The sequence below is a fragment of the Microcaecilia unicolor genome, chromosome 11 (genome assembly GCF_901765095.1).
Source record: "Microcaecilia unicolor chromosome 11, aMicUni1.1, whole genome shotgun sequence".
NCBI classification, from domain to species: Eukaryota; Metazoa; Chordata; class Amphibia; order Gymnophiona; family Siphonopidae; genus Microcaecilia; species Microcaecilia unicolor.
The window spans coordinates 76661231-76683439 of NC_044041.1; the positions used below are offsets into that span (position 1 = coordinate 76661231).

Here is a 22209-nt window from a genome sequence, read left to right on the forward strand (position 1 = left end):
CACCCTGAGAGCTCGATTTGACGGCCTTGAGATCTAAAAATCGGCCTGAAGGAACCCTCCCTTTTTGGGCACCAGAAAGTATATGGAGTAACACCTCTGACGCTGTTCTTCCAAGGGAACTGGACAAATAGCCCGAAGGTCGAGAAGCCTGCGAAGAGTGTCCCTGACAGCCCAGACCTTGAGGCGGGAACAGCAGGGGGATTCCAGAAACACGTCTGACAAAGGACGAGCGTACCCGTGTCGAATAACCTCTAGTAATGTATTTTTAATGTATTACATTTGTACCCCGCACTTTCCCACTCATGGCAGGCTCAATGCGGCTTACATGGGGACAATGGAGGGTTAAGTGACTTGCCCACTGTCACGTTTGTGACTGTTTTCCATGTGGGTGCTCTCCTTGCCCTCTGGTGGCCAGAACTGGTGGCTGCTATGGACTGTTTTCTGCTGTCTTCCATGTTCCAGACTTCAGTGAGTCCGGTTCGGATTTTCTAGGTTGCCAGACTTGCTTTGCTGGTTTGTCCTGGAACAGCAACCTTACTTGGCTGGTGATTTACTGCAGCTGTGGGTCAGCTGCTGAGGGGCTTATTAGCTTCTGTGAGCCTTGCTTGCCTTGGTATCAAAGGTCATCCTGAGTTCCTGTTGGATTGTTGGAGTTCCTGCTCTGTAAGTTTCCTGTGTGTTTGAACCTTTGCCTGGACCTGGACTTTGATTTTGCTTTCTGCCTGCCTAAAAGACTCTTGTTAGTTTATGGATTACCCGTGTTTGCTGCCTGCCCTTTGACTTTGCTGTGCTACTGGATATTGTTACTGTCTACTATTAAAGCCTCTTCTAGTTATATTGTGTGGTTCCTGCCTGTTGTGTTCAGCACTGCTTTCTGCTTGGGTGATTTGCCTGCCGCTGCCACTCCTTGGCAGTGGCCCAAGGGCTCACAATTTCAGAGACTGGGTGAGAGCCCTGACACCCAGAGTCACACGGAGCTGCCTGTGCCTGAAGTGGGAATCGAACTCAGTTCCTCAGGACCAAAGTCCACCACCCTAACCACTAGGCCACTCCTCCACTGGTCTGAAGTAATTTGGGTCCACCTCCCATAAAATTGTGTCAATCGAGCACCTACTTGAACTGGAGGCTGGGCCCGCAAACCTTCATTGTTGAGAACGGGAGGAGGACAAAAAGGAATTACCTGTCTTCCGACCTCCCCTCCGACCACCCCGAAAGGAGCGAGTCCTCTGAAAAAAACCTGGAGCATTGAACAGGGACTACACTGCCCGGTCTATACCGACAAAAATCACGGCCTCTAGCCTGACTGGAAAAAATACCATGCCCAGATCTTCTGGGACGGTCCTCAGGAAGCCTTGGAACCTTAAGTCTCACCAAGGGTACGCACCAGCTTGTCCAATTCATCACCAAACAGAAAGGCACCCTTAAAGAGAAATTTACAAAGCTTGGATTTAGAGGTCGCATCAGCCAACCAGCCCCGAAGCCAAAGAGACCGGCGGGCCGCGACAGAGAGAGAGCCATAGACTCAGCAGAAGCTCGAAGAAAATCGTACAGCATCCACCAAAAAGGCAGAACCCATCTCCAACTTTGCCACTTTGGCATCCACTGCTGAAAGATCACCAGAAGTATGGTCCAAAACTCTTTCAGTACACCGAAAACAAGCCCTTCCCACCAAGGACCCACAAAACTTTTTCAGACCACTGAAAACAAGCCCTTGACACCAAGGACACACAAATAGCGACCTGCACTGCCAGAGCAGAAACATCAAAAGAATTCTTTATCAAGGATTCTATACAGCGATCCTGGGCATCCCTCAAAGCCGTCCCGCCATCCACAGGAACCGTATTACGCTTGGTAATTGCGGACACTCCCGCATCTACTACCGGAGGGTGCAAAAGCTCCTTGTCTGAATCTGGAACCAGATAAAGCCTGACCATGGATCTAGCAAAACGAAAGGCAGAATCAGGCACCTCCCACTGTGCCTGAATAATATCTCTAATATCCTGATGCATTGGAAAAGACCTACAGGGTCTGCGAATACCCTTTACCAGCAAATCTACTTTTCTGGATTCCACCACTGGAGCCTCCTGGCTCCTCAAAACGTAACATAGTGGAAACCTGGAAAATAAATTCCTGCAGGTCATCCTTATGAAAAATTCTTACCACAGCACTATCCTCCCCCGCAGGAAAAGGCTCTGCTCCATCTTCCGGCTGCCTAAGGTCCTCAGAAAGGTGCTTTCCAGGAAACCACTCTCTCCTCCAAGGAAGGCATTTCCTGATCAAGGTCAAAAGAAAAATCTTCTTCTGCCTCCAAAAACTGCCTGACCCGCTTTGCAGCCATGGATTGCCCTTCCTGAGACCTCTTCACAGAAGTTTCCCCTGGAGCAGCTTTGTGCAATTGAAAGGCTTGGTACATCTGTACCACAAATTCAGGTGGAAAGCCTCCCTCACCCGCTGAAGAAATGGGCATCTGAGAAAGAACCAAAATAGAAAACGGTAACGCAGGACGCAGGCAGGGGCGCAGCATGCAGCGAGGAATCCAAAATGGCGGCATTTCCCGCCGAAATCAGTGCTGCCAGCAAGGCTGACCCGCCCGCACCTAAAGCGCCCGAATAGGATCCCCCAGCTGACAGCGCCATTTTCATCGCCCTTGCTCCACCGGAGACTCTAACACGGTGCAGAATTTAGAGACATCGCTTGTTCCGACTCCCCGCTGCTGACAGACTGAACAGGAGCTTGTCTGTCATTGCGCCTGGGACCAAACTGCCGCGAAGAAATACAGCCCAAAGCCAGAACAAACAAGGTAAGCCAGCAAACCACCATAAAAGAGCTGCCCTGCTCATTTAAAGTCCCAAAAGAGAGAGGTCACGTGATGCCGCGGTGGTAAGCGGTTGTGTGTGAGACAAACTCCCGACCTCCATCTGCGTTCTCTGCCTTTATTTGGTATTATTCAGCAGCGATTTGATCTAAGGTTCAAGCTACGTGAAGAGCGGAGACTACTAGATGAATTAGCAGTGCAAGTCAGGCACATCTATGGCAACTAAAGCGCACAGAAAACAGCCGGATAGATCGAGGCAGTCAGACGCAGGCAAGATGGCGGCGAATGAGGCCAGTGGACGGTGAGTTCAGCCTAGGTGGCAGAAATAGTCACGGAGGTGACGCTTGCTATAGAATCCTCATTGGATAAAAAGTGTTACCGATAAATTGGATTCATTAGGTGGGTGGATGGAAGCGATTCGTGGGGAGTTTTCGAGCCAGCGGGTTACAGACCTGGAGGACCGCGTGCAGCAAATGGAAATGGTGAACGAGGCACTTAAAGCTAAGATGTCAGACCTGGAAGGCAAACTAGATGATATCGAAAATAGATCCAGGAGAGGACATTTGAGGTTAGTGGGGCTACCGGAATCCATTTCAGATGCAGAGCTGAGAGGCTTTCTGGAAAAGTGGTTAGTTAACACGCTGCAACTACAATCAGAAGTGGGGCCTTTGCATATTGAGAGAGCGCACAGGTTGGGCCCTCGAAGACAACTGGAGACTAGACCTAGAGTGGTTATATTTAAACTCCTAAATTATGTACGCAAAATGGAAGTGTTATGGGCCATTAGAGCGCGGGGTCCCCTGACCTATGAAAATAATACAATTCTATGTTTCCAAGATTTCTCCATGCGGGTGTCAGCTCTGAGGAAGGCTTATGCGCCACTATGTTCGGACCTACACAAAAGACATGTTCAGTTTGCGCTGTTGTATCCAGCCCGCCTGAAAGAGTTCATGGATGGCAAACCGTAGTTCTTCATTTCTCCAGAGGCAGCAAAAGACTTTGCGGCATATTTTCAAAGCACTTAGCCTTCCTAAGTTCCATAGCAACCTATGGAACTTTGGAAGGCTAAGAGCTTTGAAAATATGCCTCTTTGTTAATCAGCTACCGGGACATCTAAAGACCTGAACAATTGAGCACTTGGAAATCTTAGGTATGGAATGCCTGAGATACTCTTGAGACTAACTTTACTGAAAGCTGTAATGACAATGCCTGGGAATTTTCCATCCAGCATTTCTTCGATATCTCAGAGGCAGCTAAAGAATTTGTTAATCAGTTATCGGTGACATTTAAGGAACTGAACAACTGAGTAGCTGGACTACTGGGGTGCAGATTGACTGAGGTCCATCTTAGGGCTAACTTTTATGATGGATGTTGTAACAATATTTGGGATTTTCCCACCAAGCAATTCTTCAATATCCCAAGGGCAGTAAACGTCTGTTCATCAGCTACCAGTTACATCTGAGGAACAGAGCAAATGAGTAGTTGGAACTCCCTAGGTACAGGCTGCCTGAGGACCTTCTTGAGGCTACTTTAATGAAGGAGGGCTTGATAATATCTGGCAATTTCCCACTAAGCAGCCCTTCGATACTCCAGAGGTAGCAAAGACTTTGGTAATCAGTTCCCGGTGACAGCTGAAGACCTGAACAGATGAGTACTTGGAACTATTAAGGTACAGACTGCTTGAGGACATTTTTGAGGATAACTTCAATGAAGGATGTTGTGACAATATCTGGGACTCTCCCACAAAGCTGAAGACTGTTTTGGTTTTTTTTTTTTAATTATTATGATGAAAAGGTAAGAGGGTATAGTAAGATTTGGATTGTTGGGTGGGATGGACTCGTGAGGACATGGGTGCGTGAAACACGATTGGGTCTGAGCATGGATATGGAGCGGGTTATACTGTTGATTGTTATTTTTCTCCGCTGCATATGCATTAGCTGGTATACACAGATATAAACTAATTTTTTTTTTTTTTTGCAGACTGCATAAGAGGGAGAGGATGGGAGGCACAATATTTGGAAAGGTGTGGGATTGTTGTGGTTGCTTTTGCGGGGAACGCAGGGAGGGAAGGGATAGCCTTGCGGTGACCTTTTCTGTAGTAGTTCATGCCCAGGAGGAAGGGCATCGACGAAGACAGCCCTAGAAGTGGGTTGTTGGAATACCAGGTTGGGAGGGGAGAAGAGATGGGGGAGGGTTGGGTTTATGGGATATATTTTGTTTTGATTTACTGGATGTTGAGATTTGTGTGACAGGTCGTTTGGTCTGGCGGAGGCAACAGTGGAGGGGAGGTGGACTACAGACTTCTATTTTGGTGGAGGGGGGACTGTAAGCTGGGACGGTCCACTCTCACATATGCAAGTTCTTGGGCATGTGTTTTTGTTGCCTTCAGGGACGCACTTGATGTCACTTAAATTTGTGTCCTGGAATGTTAATGGAGTGACTTCCCCCATTAAGAGGCAAAAACTGCTGCAAGTATTAAACTGTCATGGGGCGGATGTGGCCTTTTTACAGGAAAAAGCATCTGAATACATCAGAGCATGGGAAATTCAAGAAATGGTGGGTCAGGGATGTGTTGGAAGCTCCAGCTAAAGAGTGCAAAGCGGGGGTTGTGATGCTTTTTTGGAAATCTTTGGATGTGCAAGTTCAGAGAAGCTGGAAAGCGGCTTATTATAAACAAGCAAAAATTGTTATGTAACATCTATGCCCCTAATGTATATGAAAAAGCTTTTATTTGAGTCGCTGATCCACATAATTACTCAGCAGCAGGGTGCCCCGGTCATTATGGAAGAGGATTTCAACATAGTCCATGATCCGGACCTTGATAGCTCGTCGGGTTCTATTTATTTATTTAGATTTTGCTCATACCTTTTTCAGTAGTAGCTCAAGGTGAGTTACATTCAGGTACACTGGAATTTTCTCTGTCCCAGGAGGGCTCACAATCTAAGTTTGTACCTGAAACAATGGAGGGTTAAGTGATTTGCCCAAGATCACAAGGAGCAGCAGTGAGATTTGAACCGGCCACCTCTGGATTGCAAGACCGGTGGCTCTAACCACTAGACCACTCCTCCACTCTAGAATGGCAGGGGGGAAACAACCGAGGGGGATATCATTACTTTGTTCGGCACTGGACCTGTTAGATGTTTGGAGGACACTTCACCCAGGTGAACGAGACTATACGCATCTGTCTAGGGCTCATGCCTCCCCAATCTAGAATTTACTACTGGCTCTTGTCGGAAACTATGTTTGGGAAGGTTCAGGACGCGGGTATAGGGGCCTTATGAAGTTTCTGATCATGCGACGTATGGTGCTTGCTTGCAGTGGGTCCGCATATGGAGAATTTGTTCTGTTGGAGGTTTCCTGTTTCTCTTTACTGGGATACGACCTTCTGAGAGTACATAACTAAACAGTGGGAGAAGTACCAGGCCACGAGAAGACCTGGTGTTATATTGGGAAGCCACGAAAGCAGTATTAAGGGGGCCAATAATAACATATACGAGCTTTAAGAGAAGGACCAAAGACAAGGAACTACAATTAGAGCGTCGGGTGAGGGAGCAGCGGAAAAGGCTTGGCAGGAAACCCACCTTACAACACCAAAACCAGTTGCTGGCTACACAAAACGCACTTAATGAGTTGCTACAATTAAATCCCTGTTGTACTATAAGCTTTTCTTACATGGTAATAAGCAGAGTAGAATGCTAGCCAATCTGGTGCAACGGAGAGTATGTTTGCAGCAGATACGGCAGATAGACAGAAGAGGGGGGCACATTGGTGCGTACAAACAAGGAGATAGCTGAAGTGTTTATGTTTCAACATTTTTATTGATGGATCAGCTTTATATACACAACTGGATAACTCCAAACACAATTTTGCAAAGTTACACCAAACAGTGGTGCGAATGAATTATGAATTGCCATCAACAAGTTTTTCAGATTTTTCTCCCCTCTCCCTCTTATGTACCAATTGTGAGTTGATCACATTAGCATTGTGGATCAAGAGTCCGGGAGTTTTCCAGGCTATCAAACAGTTCTGCCGGCTTACATTTGGTCCTAGTCCACTCTTATGTACTGCCTTTGTTAACTCAGCGGACATTTGCTGTTCCGTGAAGGAGCCCTTGCTCTTGTGGCCTCCTCTCCGAGATTCAAACATTCCGCTAACCTTTACATTTTTGTCCACCAGGTCAGGTACATCAGCGCATCATCATATTAGACAGTTGTACTAACAATTGGTCCCCCAATTTCAGTCATACCCACTTTCGGTGTTCCGCTATCCATCCCCCCCTCCCCCCCCCCCCCCCCCCCCCCCCCATAGCTGAAGTGTTTAAAACCTTTTACCAACAACTCTACACTAAGCCAACAGATGAGGAGTTAGATAGGAAGCTCTACCTGGAGGCAGGCAATTGCCTACATTAACTGCTCACGGCACCGGTACTCAATGCCCCAATCACAGCGGATGAGGTCCTTTGGTGATTCAACAAGGGATTTCTTTATAAAGCCCTGGGACCTGATGGATTCCGTTCGGAATTTCTATAAAATTCTGGCTCCAAAGATAGCAGATACACTGCAAGATGTGTTCACTTGTTTTATCGAGATGGGAGAGTTACCGGATTCATTGCATACAGCGACGATAGTAGTGCTCCCTAAGCCAGGGAAGAACCCAGAGCAGGCGTCTTTGTACAGACCTATATCTCTTTTAAATGTGGAAGCAAATTGTTTACAAAGCTTTGGCTAACAGATTGGCTAGGATTTTACCATCTTTAATAGATGAGAGCCAAATAGGTTTGTGAGGGGGCGCACAATCTCTAACAATCTCCGTAAAGTATTAGCTTTCAAGTGGAATGGATAGAACGCTCTGAAACTCCATCTTTCTTTCGACAGAGTTAGCTGGGACTTATTCGCTACCTTGGAAGTTTATGGCTTTGATGGGCTATTCCTGAATGCTATCCGGGCCCTTTACAAATCTCCCAGAGCAGAACTGTGGGTGAATGGGATGCTATCAGAGCCCTTTTGAGAAAGGCAGGGGAACGCGGCAAGGTTGTCCGATGTCCCCATTGCTATTTGTTTTGTCCCTGGATCCACTAGTACGTGAAATATTAAGTAATCTGGATATACGGGGGGGGGGGGGGGGGGGGGGGGGGGGGTGTGAGTGGGGACACACAAGTTTAAAATATCGGCATTTGCGATGATATATTGGTACATATTGTTGACCCCTTCCAGATCTTTGGCAGTGTTGATAGATAGCTTTGCTGAATATAGCGATTTTTCAGGTTTTAGGTTAAATTTGGAAAAAAAAACACTGGTCTTGTCTACTTCTCCTTCGGTGAAACACGATTGGACGGGTACCTTCCCTGTGAAAGTGGACGTCGGGGTTGTTTCCTTATCTAGGCATAAAGTTACCAAATCGGATCGTAGGTTGCATGGTCTCAATGTCTCAGCGCTTCTCGATTATACACAAACATGTTTAGCAAATAGATGGCAATGCTTCTTTAGTGTCCGGCAGAATTCACCTGTTCCGTATGATTCTTTTCCCTAAATGGCTCAACACATTGCAATTGTTGCCTATAAGACTAACACATAGGAACCTTATGTTGCTTCGCTGGATGTTGATGCGGTTTTGTTGGCAGGGGAAGAAGCCCAGGACTTGCAGGGTTCTTGGCGACAGGGGGGATTAGGGCTTCCAGATATGCGTAGATATAATATGGCCTTGTCTGCTTCATCACTTGGGGGACTGGATACTGGAGGAGACGACCTTTACACCCAGGGCGTATGAAAAGGCAGTGTATTACACAGAGACCTTAGAGGAAGCATTCTACTTTGGTCGCAGCGGGCGACCTGGAAGTATTTAGTGTTGTTACTGGGAGGGGATCCCCAGACTTCAGATTGCTTTGCCCTTGTTAGGTAATCTACAATTGTGCCTGGGAGGGAAAATGCCAGTTTCCGCAGATGGGCAACTAAAGGGATCTTATATGTGCGTCATCTACTTGCGGAGGGGGGGCATAGACTTGGAGGGGAAGAACTTCTATGAAGAGGAGAGGTAGAGGCTCGAGATTAGTTTGCATATTGGCAGATAAGCCACTATCTGGAGAGTTTGGATCTGACAAGCCCGGAATTTCGGGTGAGGGAGAGACTGGTGGTGTATTTTGCTCCTTATCAGTAGGGAGGGCTGTCGGTCTCATCTTTACACAAGGTACTGGGTACCCTCCTCCCTCCTGACAGGTCGGAGTTGCAAAATCGCTGGGGAAGAGATTTGGAGGTCCCTTTTAGATTCTCTGGATCTATTCGGTCTAGCCAGTCGAGGGCCAGTGGTGTCTGTAAATGCAGATCTAAGGGAATGTCACTTTAGAGTGATCCATAGGGCATATTTTACACAGGAGAGACTTTTTAAAACAGGAGGAGTGGCATCCCCCATCTGTGGGAGGTCAACTCTTTTTTCCATGGTTTCTGGTCATGTGGGATCATTAACTACTTTTGGGTGCAAATAGTTCAGTATTTGGAAACATTGTGTGAGAACCCAATTTAAATGACACCATGGGTTTTTATTAAACATGAAACTTTGGGGGTACACAGTCGTTCATCTAAACTTTTAATATGGAAGGCCGAGCTACAAAGAGAATTATATTGGGAGTGTGGATTAGCGACGAGGCGCCATCCTTTTGGCAATGGAGGAATAGATTTCATGCTCTGATGTTAATGGAGAAACAACATGCTCGCTTCTCCCATAAAAGGAGGCAGATGTTTTTGGCCACTTGCGACAGTTATCTCCAATCACTTCCTCACAAAGCTCGTAGTCTCACTGTCAATTCCTTGTGAGCCAACGCTAGATCTGTGTGTGTGTGTGTGTGTGTGTCTTGTTTTTTTTTTTTGGGGGGGGGAGGGGTGGGATTAATCATACGATACAGCTGACTTACTAAGTGAGGGATGCTGAGAGAACAGCAGCATCTCAAAAAGCAGATATTTTGGGAGTTGCAGTAAGTAGTCAGAGGACAGTATTATATTTGGTTAGAACTACAGTTCAGTTTCACTTGCAGTTATAGGGCAGTAGGTCATATTGGTCTTGAATGAGGCTAGTTGAGGGGGTGCCTAGTTACTGTTAGAGGGCACGAAGGAGAACAAAGAAGAAGGGTGCCCTCTGGGTGGGATGCCTAGCATTATATTTAGGTTACAGCTGAATATTGTATATTAAATTATTTGAAGTTATAAAGCAGGGGTGGGGTGGGGATGCAAATGGTTAATACTAGATGACAATATGGTTTGTATTGCATGTATTCTTTCAGATGAACGCTGTATCACTGCAATTTGAGATGTGCCTGTTTTTTTGTTTTGTCATCAATAAAATTGTTATACATTAAAGTCCCAAAAGAGCAAAATAGCAACAGCCAAGCTACATTTCTTTATTTGTTTTTAACGTATTTATTATTTTTTTAAAGACGTAGCTGCCTCTCCCTGACTCTAAAGTCCTTCCCCTGTAGAGCTTGAGGAAACTGCAAATTCTTGAATGAGCTGTTCAGGTAATAAACGAATTACAGCTCCAAACACAGTAGGGAGTATATGAGCGGGAGGGACTCGGCCATCCGAGTGTGACACCCCCGAGGCGCAAAAAGACCCCACGGGCCTCTGCCTCTCAGAAAACAGGCTTTTTTTTTTAACCAGATGCACAGATAAAACTAATCCATCAAAACAAAGGAATTTAAAAGAAAATACCTTAAAGAATAGAAAAAAAGACGAAGAATGAGACTGAAGGGCTCACCACCTTCCACCTGCTGGAGACTGAGATTACTGGATCTTTCTCTAGCTGGCAAAGGCTCTTATTGGCTCTCTAGTCACAGGTTTTTCTCAGTCTCCACCTGCTGGAAGGTGTGCACAACCCATCAGTCACATTCTGGGCCGGCCCAGAGGGACGCTAAGGAATTGTTTCTTTAACCACCTAGAAACTGAAACTTTGATAGCTGGCTCAACCTTCCCTGGCCTGACCAAACAAGACAAGCAATCAGACTTTCAAAACTCGAAGATTACTTTTAAGCACCTCATCAATCAATAATGGAGTATCTTCTGCCAAGGGCACCATCTTTTCCAGTGCAGCCCCCCCACCCCACCCCCGCTTCCTTCATCAGAAAGATTTGTGCATCAGCAGTCCAAACTTGGGAGAAAACCCCTGAATCTTTCTGGGGCTTCTCTCCTGGCTGTTGTCCCTACATTCACATTTCCAAAATGGCAGTAGTTCTTACCAAAATCAGGTTTGCTGCCATCTCCAGGATTTGGTGTGTGATGCTGGGTCTTGACCAGCTTTGACATTTGGCCGCACCTCCATCAAGTCCCCCACAGGTCATCCTTGTACCTGTAGCATTTGCCCAGTATCTGCCAAGTGTCTAACAACTGCTGCAGACACTACAGCACCACAGTCTCTTTTCTGCTGGTGCCGCCAGCTGACTCAAAACCGCAGTCTGCCAGTTCTTCTCCCCCCTCCCCCTCCAAGGCAGCTCCATCTGCAATTGAGGGTGCCACACACTCTACAAGCAGCACTATAGCCCTATTCAACCTCTCTGTTCAGCTAGCCAACTGTTTTCTTAGCTATAATAGGGCTGCATTTCGATACATTTTAATTGCAATTAAATTAGGTCCTGGTTCAATTATATATTATGTTGTGATTCTCAAAATACTACTGTTCAGTTTCAATTGTTTCTTGACAGATAAGATACCACAATGTGTTAGCCAGAAAAAGAATGAAGGGACAAGCACCCTTGTGCACTTTAGGAACACAATACCATATGCCTATCCTCAACGACTGCTCAACTCTGCTGTCCCTTCTCTTTCCCCTGAAAAAAAACATGCTTTCTTGAATTCAGATACTGTCCTTGTTCCAATATCTCCAAAACAATTAGCAGATTGTGGACTTCAAATTACTCACCCATCCGAAGTCTGAAATAAAGTTAAGTTTCAGTAGGTTATTTCCCTTCCCAAGAGGGCTTGCAATCTAAGGGCTTGAGTTTCTAACATGTGCTAATGTGCATAAACGCAAATTTATAACGTGTTATTTTATTCAATAGGACCTAACTACCGTACTACATGCATCAGCAGCCTCAACATGCAGCAATCCAATAGAACGCTTTAGTAAATCTAGCCCTAAATTGTTCCCAAGGTAATAGAAGGTCAAGTGATTTGTCCATGGTCACAAGGAGGCTGTGGGAAAAAGCAGGATTTGATCCCTGGTTTCCCTGTTTCTCAGTACAGAGCTCTAACCATTAGACCACTCCTCCAATAGTCTGAACATTTTTATTTTTATGAATTGCAAAAATAAAATTAAGTTTTGCTATTGCATATTCTCCTACTACTTATACAAAAAAACAAAAACAAACAAAAAACAGACCACTCACCAAAATTCTGGGTTATTTGCAACATTTTCTCTGCTGAATTTTTCTATTTCTGGTCCCACTTGAGCAACAAACTGAGCCAGTTTATCTGCAGTATCCATTGTCTTCAGATCAACTAGAAATGACAACATATGAACCAAAACATTTTTCTAAATGTTTGTCAACTACAAACAGATTATGGTGAGCAAGGTAGCATATTTAAAACAAATCTGAGGATGCTTTTTTTTCCCCACTCAATGCACAATCAAACTGGAATTTCTTGCTGAAGATGTGGTCAAGGCAGTTGGCATAGCTTGGTTTAAAAGGGGTTTGGACAAGTTCCTGGAAAAAAAGTCCATGAACAGTTATCAGCTAGAGACAATTATTCCTGGGTTTGAATGGGGAGGGGCAGGGGGAGGAAATAACGAATGATACATACCTGTAGCAGATGTTCTCCGAGGACAGCAGGCTGATTGTTCTCACGACTGGTTGACGTGCACGGCAGCCCCCCACCAACCAGAACAAAAACTTTGTGGGCGGTCCCGCACTCAGGGCACGCCCACCGCGCATGCGCGGGCCGTCTTCCCGCCCATGCGCGACCGTTCCCGCTCAGTTGAATGACAAGCAAAGAATGAGGAAAAAAACGAACTCCAAAGGGGAGGAGGAAGGGTAGGTGAGAACAATCAGCCTGCTGTCCTCGGAGAACATTCGCTTTCTCCGAGGACAAGCAGGCTGCTTGTTCTCACGACTGGGGTATCCCTAGCTCTCAGGCTCACTCAAAAAAAGAACCCAGGTCAATTGAACCTCGCAACAGCGAGGGCATAACAGAAATTGACCTACGAAGAACAACTAACTGAGAGTGCAGCCTGAACAGAACAAAATCGGGTTCTGGAGGGTGGAGTTGGATTCAAACCCCAAACAGATTCTGCAGCACCGACTGCCCGAACCGACTGTCACGTCGGGTATCCTGCTGGAGGCAGTAATGTGATGTGAATGTGTGGACAGATGACCACATCGCAGCCTTGCAAATCTCTTCGACAGTGGCTGACTTCAAGTGGGCCACTGACGCTGCCATGGCTCTATGAGCCGTGACATGACCCTCAAGAGCCAGCCCAGCCTGGGCGTAAGTGAAGGAAATGCAATCTGCTAGCCAATTGGAGATGGTGCGTTTCCCGACAGCGACCCCTTTCCTGTTGGGGTCGAAAGAAATAAACAATTGGGCGGACTGTCTGTGAGGCTGTGTCCGCTCCAGTTAGAAGGCCAACACTCGCTTGCAGTCCAATGTGTGCAACTGACGTTCAGCAGGGCGGGTATGTGGTCTGGGAAAGAATGTTGGCAAGACAACTGACTGGTTAAGATGGAACTCCGACACCACCTTTGGCAGGAACTTAGGGTGAGTGCGGAGTACTACTCTGTTATGATGAAATTTGGTATAAGGAGCATGAGCTACCAGGGCTTGAGGCTCACTGACTCTTCGAGCTGAAGTAACTGCCACCAAGAAAATGACCTTCCAGGTCAAGTACTTCAGATGGCAGGAATTCAGTGGCTCAAAAGGAGGTTTCATCAGCTGGGTGAGGACGACGTTGAGATCCCATGACACTGCAGGAGGCTTGACAGGGGGCCTTGACAAAAGCAAGCCTCTCATGAATCGAACGACTAAAGGCTCTCCAGAGATGGCTTTACCCTCTAAACGATAATGGTAAGCACTAATCGCACTAAGGTGATTCCTTACTGAGGTGCAGCGAAGGGCGACTAAAATGATAGCGGGGATGGGACGACTTCCCTATGAAGAAAGACTAAGGAGGCTAGGGCTATACAGCTTGGAGAAGAGACGGCTGAGGGGAGACATGATAGAGGTATATAAAATAATGAGTGGAGTGGAACAGGTGGATGTGAAGCGTCTGTTCACGCTTTCCAAAAATACTAGGACTAGGGGGCATGCGATGAAACTACAGTATAGTAAATTTAAAACAAATCAGAGAAAATTTTTCTTCACCCAACGTGTAATTAAACTCTGGAATTCGTTGCCGGAGAAAGTGGTGAAGGCGGTTAGCTTAGCAGAGTTTAAAAAGGGGTTGGACGGTTTCCTAAAGGACAAGTCCATAAACCACTACTAAACGGACTTGGAAAAATCCAAAATTCCAGGAATAACATGTATAGAATGTTTGTACATTTGGGAAGCTTGCCAGGTGCCCTTGGCCTGGATTGGCCGCTGTCGTGGACAGGATGCTGGGCTCGATGGACCCTTGGTCTTTTCCCAGTATGGCATTACTTATGTACTTATGTACTTGAGGCCAGACTCTGATAAGTGCAGAAGGTATTCAAGCAGGTTCTGTGCAGGACAAGAACGAGGTTCTAGGGCCTTGCTCTCACACCAAACGACAAACCTACTCCACTTAAAAAAGTAACTCTTTTTAGTGGAATCCTTTCTAGAGGCAAGCAAGACGCGGGAGACACCCTCAGACAGACCCAACGAAGCAAAGACTACGCCCTCAACATCCAGGCCATGAGAGCCAGAGACTGAAGGTTGGGGTGCAGAAGCGCTCCGTCGTTCTGCGAAATGAGGGTCGGAAAACACTCCAATCTCCACGGTTCTTCGGAGGACAACTCCAGAAGTAGAGGGAACCAGATCTGACGGGGCCAAAAAAGGCGCTATCAGAATCATGGTGCCGTGGTCTTGCTTGAGCTTCAGTAAGGTCTTCCCCACCAAAGGTATGGGAGGATAAGCACACAGGAGGCCGGTCCCCCAATGGAGGAGAAAGGCATCCGACGCTAGTCTGCCGTGTGCCTGTAGTCTAGAACAGAACAGAGGCAGCTTGTGGTTGGTCTGAGAGGCGAAAAGGTCCACCAAGGGAGTGCCCCACTCTCAGAAGATCTTGCGTACCACTCTGGAATGGAGCGACCACTCGTGCAGTTGCATGACTCTGCTCAGTCTGTCGGCCAGACTGTTGTTTACACCTGCCAGGTATGTGGCTTGAAGAAGCATGCCGAACTGGCAGGCCCAACGCCACATCCCGACGGCTTCATGACACAGGGGGCAAGATCCAGTGCCCCCCTGCTTGTTGATGTAATACATTGCATCCTGTCTGTCCGAATTTGGATAATTTGATAGGACAGCCGATCTCTGAAGGCCTTCAGTGCGTTCCAGACCGCTCGGAGCTCCAGGAGGTTGATCTGAAGATCCTGTTCCTGGAGGGACCACAGTCCCTGGGTGTGAAGCCCATCGACATGAGCTCCCCACCCCCGGCGAGATGCATCCGTCGTCAGCACCTTCGTGGGCTGTGGAATTTGGAATGGACGTCCCAGGGTCAAATTGGTCCGAAGTGTCCACCAGTGCAGCGAATTGCGGCAACTGAGGGACAGGCGGATGAAATCGTCTAGATTCCCGGTGGCTTGAAACCACTGGGAAGCTAGGGTCCATTGAGCAGATCTCATGTGAAGACGAGCCATGGGAGTCACATGAACTGTGGAGGCCATATGACCCAGGAGTCTCAACATCTGCCGAGCTGTGACCTGCTGAGACGCTCTGGTCTGGGAAGCGAGGGACATGAGGTTGTGGGCCCTCGCCTCGGGAAGAAAGGCCTGAGCCGTCTGTGAATTCAGCAGAGCTCCTATGAATTCCAGAGATTGGACTGGTTGGAGATGGGATTTTGGGTAATTTATCACAAACCCCAGCAGCTCCAGGAGGTGAATAGTGCACTGCATGGACCGGAGAGCCCCTGCCTCCGAGGTGTTCTTGACCAGCCAATCGTCGAGATACGGGAACACGTGCACTCCCAGCTTGCGTAGATACGCCGCGACCACCACGAGGCACTTCGTGAACACCCGTGGGGCAGAGGCGAGCCCAAAGGGCAGCACACAATACTAAAAGTGCCGTGTCCCCAGGCGGAATCTGAGATACTGTCTGTGGGCTGGCAGTATCGGGATGTGAGTATAAGCGTCCTTTAAATCCAGGGAACATAGCCAATCGTCTTTCTGAATCATTGGTAGAAGGGTGCCTAAGGAAAGCATCCTGAACTTTTCTTTGATCAGGTATTTGCTCAGACCTCTCAGGTCTAGGATGGGGCGCATCCCCCCTGTTTTCTTTTCCACAAGGAAGTACCTGGAATAGAATCCCTGCCCGGGTGGCACGGGCTCGACCGCATTGGCGCTGAGAAGGGCGGAGAGTTCCTCTGCAAGTACCTGCCTGTGATGGGAGCTGAAGGTTTGGGCTCTCGGTGGGCAATTTGGTGGAGTGGAGGCCAAATTCAGGGCGTATCCGCACCGCACTATTTGGAGAACCCACTGGTCGAAGGTTATCAGAGGCCACCTTTGGTGAAAAACTTTCAACCTCCCCCCGACCGGCAGGTCGTCCGGTACGGACACTTTGATGGCGGCTATGTTCCCATGGATCCAGTCAAAAGCCCGTCCCCGGCTTTTGCTGTGGAGGCGCAGGGGGCTGCTTAGGCGCACGCTGTTGATGGGAACGAGCGCGCTGGGACTGTCCCTGTGCCTGAGGAGGCCTTCGGGCCGGCTGGGTGTACCTACGCTTGTTGTAGGCGTAGGGTGCAGCCTGCCTGGCCCGGGAAAAACGTCCACCTGCTGAGGTGGATGCTGAAGGCGCCCGGTGGGAGAGCTTGTCGAGAGCGGTTTCCCGCTGGTGTAGTTGGTCCACCAACTGCTCGACCTTCTCGCCAAAGATATTATCCCCCCGGCAAGGGACATCCGCCAGTCATTGCTGGGTGCGGTTGTCCAGGTCAGAGGCACGCAGCCAGGAGAGTCTGCACATCACTATACCTTGGGCCGCAGCTCGAGATGCCACATCACAGGTGTCATAGATACCCCTGGACAGGAACTTTCTGCACGCCTTCAGCTGCCTGACCACCTCCTGAAAAGGCCTGGACTGCTCCGGAGGGAGCTTGTCGACCAGGTCCACCAGTTGCTTCACATTGTTCTGCATGTGAATGCTCGTGTAGAGCTGGTACGACTGGATGCGGGTCATGAGCATGGAAGATTGGTAGGTCTTCCTCCCAAACGAGTCCAGAGTGCGAGACTCCCACCCCAGGGGCGCCGAGGCGGTATCCTTCGAACTCCGTGCCCTCTTGAGAGCAGAGTCCACGACCGCCGAGTCATGAGGCAATTGGGGCCGCATCAACTCTGGGTCAGAGTGGATTCTGTATTGGGACTCCGCTTTCTTGGGGATGGTGGGGTTAGATAAGGGCTTCAGCCAGTTCCGAAGCAGTGTCTCTTTGAGGACATTGTGCAACGGCACCGTGGAAGACTCTCTAGGTGGTGATGGATAGTTGAGGACCTCGAGCATCTCAGCCCTTGGATCATCCACAGAGACCACAGGGAAGGGAATGGAAATCGACATATCCCTAACGAAGGACGCAAAGGAGAGGCTCTCAGGGGGCGAAAGCTTCCTCTCCGGTGAAGGAGTGGGGTCGGAGGGAAGGCCCTCAGACTCCTCTGAGGAGAAATATCTGGGGTCCTCCTCCTCCCCCCACGAGGCCTCTTCCTCGGTGTCGGACATGAGCTCTTGCAGCTCAGACCTGAACCGGGCCCGTCTCGACTGCGAGGAACCATGTCCTCGATGGTGGCGTCGAGCGGTGGACTCCCGTGCCGGCGGGGATGAAGCTTCCTCCATCAACGTCGACGGGGATTCCACCTGCGTGGCTGTCGACACCGGCACCGCAAGCGGCGTCGGCGGCCTCTGCATCGGGCTAGAGCACGCCGGCGCCTCCATCAATGGCGCCGGGGGCGCAAGCACCCCCGGTGCCAGCAAAGCCTGGCGCATCAGCCCTTCCAGAATCCCTGGAAGGATGGCTCGGAGGCACTCGTCAAGGCCCGCTGTCGGGAAAGGCAGGGGGGCCGGTGCGGGGGCCGGAAGCTGCTCAGGTCCAGGAGACGGTACCGAAGCACCCATGGACTGACGCAGCGACACCTCTTCAACCGAGGGGGAACGCTCCTCTCGGCACTGCCGCTTCCTCGGCGTCGAGTCATCTCTGGAGGCGCCAGAACTGGTAGTCCCGTGCGCCGTGGGCGACCGATGACTATGTTTTTTAGTCTTCTTTCGGTGCCCATCATCGGCGCTCGGTGGCAGAGATGAAGAGGAGGTAGAACCTCCCCGGCCTCGAGGGATCGGGTCTGACAGGGTTCGGTCCTGATGGCCCTGGGTAGAGGGAGTAGCCGGGGCCGACTGCCCGCGCGGTCTCTCACCCCCACCGTCGCCGGTGGTCCGGCGGGCCAATGGTACCTGTGCTCCTGGGGTCGGTGCCATCGTCGGTGCCGATTTCGTCGACATCAGTACCGGTACCGAAGATCCGGCCATCGACACCGATGCAGTCGACGGGCCAGCGCAAGTTCCAAAAAGACGGTCCCGAAGAACTTGCCTCGCCACCTGTGTCCGCTTCCGCAAACCGAGACACAAGGTGCACGTCTTGGTATTACGCTCCAGCCCAAGGCACTGGAGGCACCAAGCGTGGGTATCGGTTTGCGAGATCTGCCGGCCGCACCGACCACACTTTTTTAATCCGCTCGGGACCTTCGAGGACAGACGGAAAAATCACGTCGGCGAAGTCAAAGTCGTCGATGGTGGCGGTGAAAAGCACACCCGAAAAAGAAACGACCGCGCGGCCACGAGGCTGCAACGAGGCGCCCCCGCGGCTGACGACGAGGGGACAAACTAACCTTTTTTTTTTTTTTAACACAGAAAATAAAGAAAAGAAGCGCGAACACGCACAAAAAGAGAAAAGCTCGTGGTTAGGCCGCGATCCGGTTTCCGGGGCTGACAGAGAGAGAGAGACGATAAGATGTCTCTCTCCAGCGCGGAATCAAAAAAAACTGAGTGGGAACGGTCGCGCACGGGCGGGAAGACGGCCGCGCATGCGCGGTGGGCGTGCCCTGCGTGCGGGACCGCCCGCGAAGTTTTTGTTCCGGTTGGTGGGGGCTGCCGTGGACGTCAACCCAGTCGTGAGAACAAGCAGCCTGCTTGTCCTCGGAGAATGTCAGGTACCTCTTATCTTTTTAGAGCGATTCTGAAATTTACTCTTCATTAGATTGTTGCTGTTAAACCCCAATACACTAGTTTCAGTGGCATAAGTTGAAATTAAGGGCCCCCAGAATGGGAAAGGTACATAAGAACATCTGGGAGTGGCCTGCAGATAACCCGCCCCTTCATCCTTTGTACCTCCCCCTTTGTACTGCTGGAGCTGCTTGGGTGGAATTATGCCACAGATTAGTTCCTTCTATGATTAACATCCAGCTACCAGTGTTTCCAGCAACTCTCATTAGGGAAAACAGAAAGAGAAGGGCAATGGAACTTGATATACTGCCTTGATATACTGTGGTTACAGTCCAAGCTGTTTACATATTATATATTGGTAATTATTTTGTACGTGGGGCAATGGAAGGTTAACTGACTTGACCAGAGTCACAGGGGCCCCAATATCCCCTGCGCTGTTCTAAAACAGCTCTCTAAAAACAGCACCAGAACGAAGGGAATTAACTCCCCAATGATCAATGCTAACATGTAAATTTATGTTTAGATTTCTTTATTGAATTTATACAAAAACAAACTACAAAATCTATGCATGATATGACTTAACATGTGATACAAATTTAGGCACGTTATTAGCACTGATCATCGGGGGAAGTGCAAGAGGATTGTGCCTGGGTATGCACTCAGGCACAATCCTCCCGGCACTTGCTTGATAGGTCTGGGCTGTCAAAAGCCCGGACCTGTCAAACACAGAAGCTAGAGGTCTGTGGGACCCCCCCAGACCTCTCCCCAAAGGCAATGCTCTGGTGGCTTAGTGCCTGCCCCCTGACCCCCCACCCCACCCCCAAGGGCACAGGGGGCTGGAGGGCCCCCCTAACCCAGCCCCACCCCGACACAAAGTAATTCCCTGGTGGCCCAGGAGGCTACATGCTCCCACCCACCCTGGTGGTCTAGCGACCCCCCCTGCCCCATACCTTGTAAGTAGTGATGAGGAGGGAGTAGCACTCCCTCCTCCTTCCAGCGCCACCTCTAAAATGGCGGCGCCCTGCCCAGTGCATCATGAGATGTGCTGAGCAGAGCTTCCCTACTGCTGTCTGGGGGGGGGGGGGAAGGGGGGGGGGCACTAGCCCACCCATTGAGGGGGGTCCAGGGGTCCACTGGGCCCCCAGGAATGACAGTGACAACCTGGGCTGCTTCGCATTGGACTGGGCGGGGGGGGGGGGGGGAGGAAGAGCCTCAACCCTAACGCCAGTTCCGAGCTGGCGTAGGGTTAAGGCGCTATTTGGCCCATAGGATCAGAGAGCACTGCTCTAATCATACGGATGGAATACCGGGGAGCTACATTTAAATATAATTTAAATGAGCCCTGAGGTATTCCCTGAGCAATCGCGCCAGACACCCTCTGATCATGGGCGCTGAGTAAATGCGGGCACTAGTGGTCTCTAGCGCCCACATTTACTTTTTATCATCGGGTCCAAGGAGCTGCAGTGGGAATCGAGCCTGGGTCCCCTCATTCTCAGGCCCTGCACTAATCATTAGGCTACTCCTCCCATTCCCATTACCCTTATAGCAAAAAAAAAAAAAAAAAAGAAAAAAAAGAAAAATATTACTGTAAGTCTTCCAAACCTATTCAGCAATGCGGGTTTACAAAATAAAAAAACAAGTAGTTACACAATTATATCTTCTCAATGCCATATTAATTGTGCTCCTTTAACTTCATTTACAATTTGGATTTCATCATGAATTGATAGCCACTGTGATAAATTTAGTCCAAAGGATCATTACATATAGGGCTTCTGATTCTAGACAGTTTGGAACTTTAGGTGTTTGTTTTTCTTAGGCATTAGGTGCTGAGGGTTGAAAAAAAGGAGAAATTAGATCTTACCTGCTAATTTGCTTTCCTTTAGTCCCTCCGGACCGGACCAGGATTTGACTGATGGGTTGTGCTCGCCTTCCAGCAGGTGGAGACTGAGAAAAAAACTGACTCTAGAGAGCCAATAAGAGCCCTGGTCATGTGACCTTAGCCTCAGTATTTGACTAACAAAGCAGGAAAGAAAGACCTTCTGTGCCGTATGGAATCCTAGCAGCCACAAAGCACTCGGCAATGCCAAGTATTAGAGCTCACCAGCAACTCTAACCAGAGAAGTGGTATGGCCCCTTTTTGTATTCGAGCTCACCAGCAACTCTCACCAGAGAAGTGGTATGGCCCCTTTTTTATTAGAGCTCACCAGCGACTCTCACCAGAGAAGTGGTATGGCTTACTTGTATTATAGCTTACCAGCAACTCTCACCAGAGAAGTGGAATGGCTCACTTGTATTATAGCATACCAGCAACTCTCACTAGAGAAGAGGTATGTCTCAGTTGTATTATAGCTCACTATGAACTCCCACCAGAGCAGTGGTATAGACCACTTAAAGTTTTACATATACATACCAGCAACTGAGCACCCTAGCAACTCTCACTAGAGAAGAGGTATGTCCCTCTCGCAGTAAAGCTTACTAGCAACTCCCACCAGATGGCTCACATGAATTATAACTCACCAGGAACTCACAGCAGAGAAAAAGGTAAGACCCTATTTAAAGTTCTTTATATATATAAACCCATACATACCTATAGCTACATATAAATTCCAGCAACTGAGCCTACCAGCAACTCCGACCAGAGACATGGCATGGCCCACTTAAAGGCCACTATATATAGTAGCATCTGGTTTGATTGTTTTATTTATTTATTTTTTATTATTCTGTTGAAAACAAAAGACGAAACCTGGGAGGGGCCTGGTCCGGAGGGACTAAAGGAAAGCAAATTAGCAGGTAAGATCTAATTTCTCCTTCCTTAGCGTCCCTCCGGACCGGACCAGGATTTGACTGATGGGAAGTACCAAAGCAGTAATATTACGGGAGGGACCCTATGAAAACCCTGAGGGAATACTGGAGTTGCCAAAACCGCCTACTGGCGACAGGGACCATTCAATATACAAAGGACTTTGAGGGCCCCCAAAAGAAATCCCTCTGCAAAGAGACAACCGATTATCTAGTTGAGAAATGAATTTCATTACTGTAACTGTACCC

General features: G+C 48.8%; 1 protein-coding gene across 1 annotated transcript in view; it reads right to left on the minus strand.

Moving 5' to 3' along the window:
* Window positions 1-22209, minus strand: part of LOC115479878 — a 329775-nt gene that overhangs the window by 66371 nt on the left and 241195 nt on the right. The window contains exon 6 of the mRNA XM_030218177.1: window positions 12183-12294. Coding sequence (XP_030074037.1) covers window positions 12183-12294 — 112 coding nt within the window. The remainder of the gene's footprint in view (window positions 1-12182; window positions 12295-22209) is intronic.